At 34.6% G+C, this 3,726-nt stretch overlaps 1 protein-coding gene across 1 annotated transcript; it reads right to left on the minus strand.

The window, feature by feature from the left end:
- LOC114375899 (dehydration-responsive element-binding protein 3-like) lies at window positions 1–1,081 on the minus strand. Its single transcript, XM_028333760.1, has one exon. The coding sequence runs from the start codon at window positions 843–845 to the stop codon at window positions 210–212; it is 636 nt and encodes a 211-aa protein (XP_028189561.1). The 5' UTR covers window positions 846–1,081; the 3' UTR covers window positions 1–209.
- Between the last annotated feature and the right edge of the window lie 2,645 nt (window positions 1,082–3,726).

Genomic DNA, 3,726 nt, shown 5'->3' on the forward strand with positions numbered 1-3,726 from the left:
TGAAAGTAATGTGTCATATATATATATATGTGTGTGATATTAATTAAAAAGTGAAGGAACTAACGAAACCATCAACCGCTGACCGGGGAGATCAAAAATAGCGAAACAGTATTTGATTTGATGATCATACATTTCATAACAACAGAAGAACAGAGTGTCTGATGGACACGTTTAGTTTTATAGCCTCTGAAAAACCGAAACTGTTTAAACTAAACAGAACATGTTTGGTGATCGGTTCCAAATTGGAACAATCCACACTCATGTTCCCCAAGCATCATCATGTCACAAATGCTCCCCACTGTCATTGGAGGAGGGTACACCCAACTATCCACCGAGTCGATCAACGCGAATTCACTTCTCGACTCAACCGAGTCGAAGCTCTCTTCAATGTTCGGAAGCTCCACAATCTCGCTCAGCTCCGTCGACTCCGCCTCCGAGCTCTCCCGGTCGAACTCCACCATCGCCGCGGCTTCGGCGGCCGCGGCTTGAATGTCACGTGGGGCACACGTGACGGGTCTGGGAAGCATGTTTACTATGTTTGGAAAGTTGAGAACCGCCGTGTGGCCCTTAATGCTCAAAGCCGCAACATCGTGCGCACGTGCCGCCATTTCAGGGGTGGCGAAAGTTCCGAGCCAGATGCGTGATTTCTTGCGAGGCTCGCGAATTTCGGATACCCATTTGCCCCAATTGCGCATTCGCACGCCGTGGTAATCGGAATGCTTGGTGGGGTCTCTGTTTCTCTTTGCTTTGCTCTGTTTCGGGGTCTCTGTTTTCAGGGGTTTTGAGGTGGAGGAGTTGCTGGTGCTGCTGCTTGGAGTTTCGTGACACCTTGCTGTTTCAGTCATTGTTATTCAGAATAAGAATGTTTTTGTAGCAGAATACGGGTTGCGCATGATAGAGGAGTGAGTGTGAGTACTAGGATGTAGGGGGAGGTAACATAGGAGAGGTGTTGAGCAGAGGAGAAACAGAGCATATGGGTTGGCTTTTTTGTAGTGAGGATAGATTATAGATATAGCGACCCTTAACCTACCAATAATATATTTCGTGACAATGCATAGTGTGTTAAGTTTAGGTTTACTAGTACGATGGGAAAGAAGAAAAAAAGAGAAGACTTTATGAGTAATAAAACTAACGCGGTTAAAAAATAGAAATGCATAAAGAGACTCGGAGAGGATTGGATTTTTCCTTTTCTTGCCAAAGATATATTAATTTGGTTAAGTATAAGGTTGTGTAGGACTGTGTGGAAGAAAGAAAGGATGAACGCACTCACTCGGGTACATTGGTCCCACCCAGGTATCGTATTTTTGTTCTAGATACGTTTTAGTTTTATTGTGTAACATTACATTTCTGGCCAAGTCTCATGTGTCAACATCGCACCTTTCTTGTGCCCGTTGGGGTCGAATTGTCTCAACGTTGCTTTGCTTTGTGCAATTCTCATTGATTCTCCATTTGTTTAAAGAAATTCACAACCAATTGGCAGTGTCTTCCGCACAAAGCAATTGGTGGTGTCTACAGACGCCACTAACTAGCCTTTGTTCTTGTTTTCCTTCGTTAAAATTTCCCTTCTTTTTTTTATTATTTTCATTTTTTTTTGGATAAGGACTTGTGAAGTTAATTGGTATGGAAGAAAGTTAGGCATCCTTTGTAAGAAAAAAAGATCAATAATCTCAGCCAATGAGGACATTAGGAGTTAGGGAGTCTATTATTCCATTAAGGTCATAATCATCCTATCCTATGTAAAGATAATAATAGAAAGAAACATATATCTCCATCCTAGGATGCTTTGCTATATCGTTGTGCTGTGCGCACTGCTGATTCAAAAGCATTCCTTCCTTCCCGCGGATTCCGAATTTCCAATGTTCTAGAGGGAGGTAGCTTATGGTATGGATTATTTACAAGCTATCCCTATCCAAGTTACCAAGATGTGACACTTGGGGGCATTACTATTTAGTATATTTTTTTATTGATACTATTTAGTATTAGTATTTAATCGCTCCCACGTTGAAAAGTAATGAGATACACAAACTTTTTTCACCAAAATATTTATCTGAGTAATTTAAAAAAAGCTTCAACTATTACTTTACACACAAATTATGTTGGTTTCCAGCCAATTGGGTTTCTTCTTTACCCCTCAAATTCATTTCAATACAACAAATTACCCAATTAGAGTGTTGTGATTTTTATGTATAAACTCAAAGAACGCAACCTAGGGAATCGGTTTAATATTAGACAAACGTGTAATCTGCAATATGTGACTGCATATAATCACACTCAGATTCATTTGCTAGAGACAAAAGAGAATGAAAAAAAAAGTAAAATAAAAAGTAAATTTTCTAAGATTCCCATTTTTCTCTCTACTTTAATTTAAGTTTTTTTTTATCTGTTTTTATATTTATTTATTTTTCTTTTCACTCTATCAAACATACATTCACTCCATACCTTCATTGTAACCTTAAACATTGGTGTATACATAACAGTCTATCAAACATACATTCACTCCATACCTTCATTGTAACCTTAAACATTGGTGTATACATAACAGTCATACTGAAATCTTTAACTACTTTAGGTATTATACGTATGTACCTTGGATGTATTTATTATTTTTCCCCAAATAAGAATTATAGTTGTCTATGAGCCAATGATAACTGAAGGAGCCAATGAAAAACAAAATTGTGCTTGATCCAACATATTTACTTTTTTTTTAACCATCCCACATATTTACCAGGAAAAAAACTGTAGCTAATTGATTAAGCAATGTTTAAATTTCAAGCTGTAATTTTGGTTGGTATACATTATTACTTTAAAGTTTAAAACGAAAATAGTGGCATTGGTACCTGGTCCTTTAATGCAATTCTTCCACCATCTTTTTTTTGGTATAGAAGTGGGTCTTTTATAGTCCATTGTTATATTTTGGTTATGAGCTAAGTGACTAAAAAAAATAAAAAAAATTATGTATAGTATAAAATAATTTTATATTTATATTTAATCATAAACTATCATTTTTGATAAATTTGTTGTCTTCACAAAATTAATTTAAAAGTCACACTAACAGATTTTTTATATTACTTGATAATATATAACTATTTTACACTACTGCCCTTTAATTTTTGTTTACTAACAAGTATATTTTAAAAAAAATAAAAATTTAATTTAAATTTTTCCCTTAATTATATTTTAATATTTAATTTAATCTTTAATTATTAAAAAATTCAACTTAATTATATTTTAATATTCAATTTAATCTTTAATTATTAAAAAATTTAACTTGGTCGTTCAATTATCAAAAAATTAAATTTAAAAGATGATCATATTAATTTTTTTTCAGTTTTTTCATTAAGTAACTTATATAAAAGATTAAAATGATCATAAAAAAATGCCTTTTCAATTTGTTCAAAGATCTAAAACAAAATCTTTCAAAACTATCTTGATTTGATGAATAAAATCTTACAAGAACTTGGGGGTTGGGCTCTTGAAGGACCTTCCTTCTTGTCAATTTACTTTTCTCGAGTTATGCCAGATCCCCATTAAATCCTTCCTTTTCTATTCTGCACATCATTTGGTCATTTTCAAAAGGCAAAGGAAATTAAGAATTTAAAACACTCCAAGAAAGCTGAATCCGATCGAACAATTGAACCAAGTATGAAATTTGTTTCCAAGGGGTGCTAGATTTATACTGGACTTTAAGGAGATGGGAGGGACCATTTTCTATTGAGAAAAAAATTG

This window comes from Glycine soja, chromosome 11 (assembly GCF_004193775.1).
Source record: "Glycine soja cultivar W05 chromosome 11, ASM419377v2, whole genome shotgun sequence".
Lineage (NCBI taxonomy): Eukaryota > Viridiplantae > Streptophyta > Magnoliopsida > Fabales > Fabaceae > Glycine > Glycine soja.

Coding starts and splice junctions, on each gene's coding strand:
- LOC114375899 (XM_028333760.1), bottom strand. CDS start 845: ATGACTGAAACAGCAAGGTGTCACGAAACTCCAAGCAGCAGCACCAGC.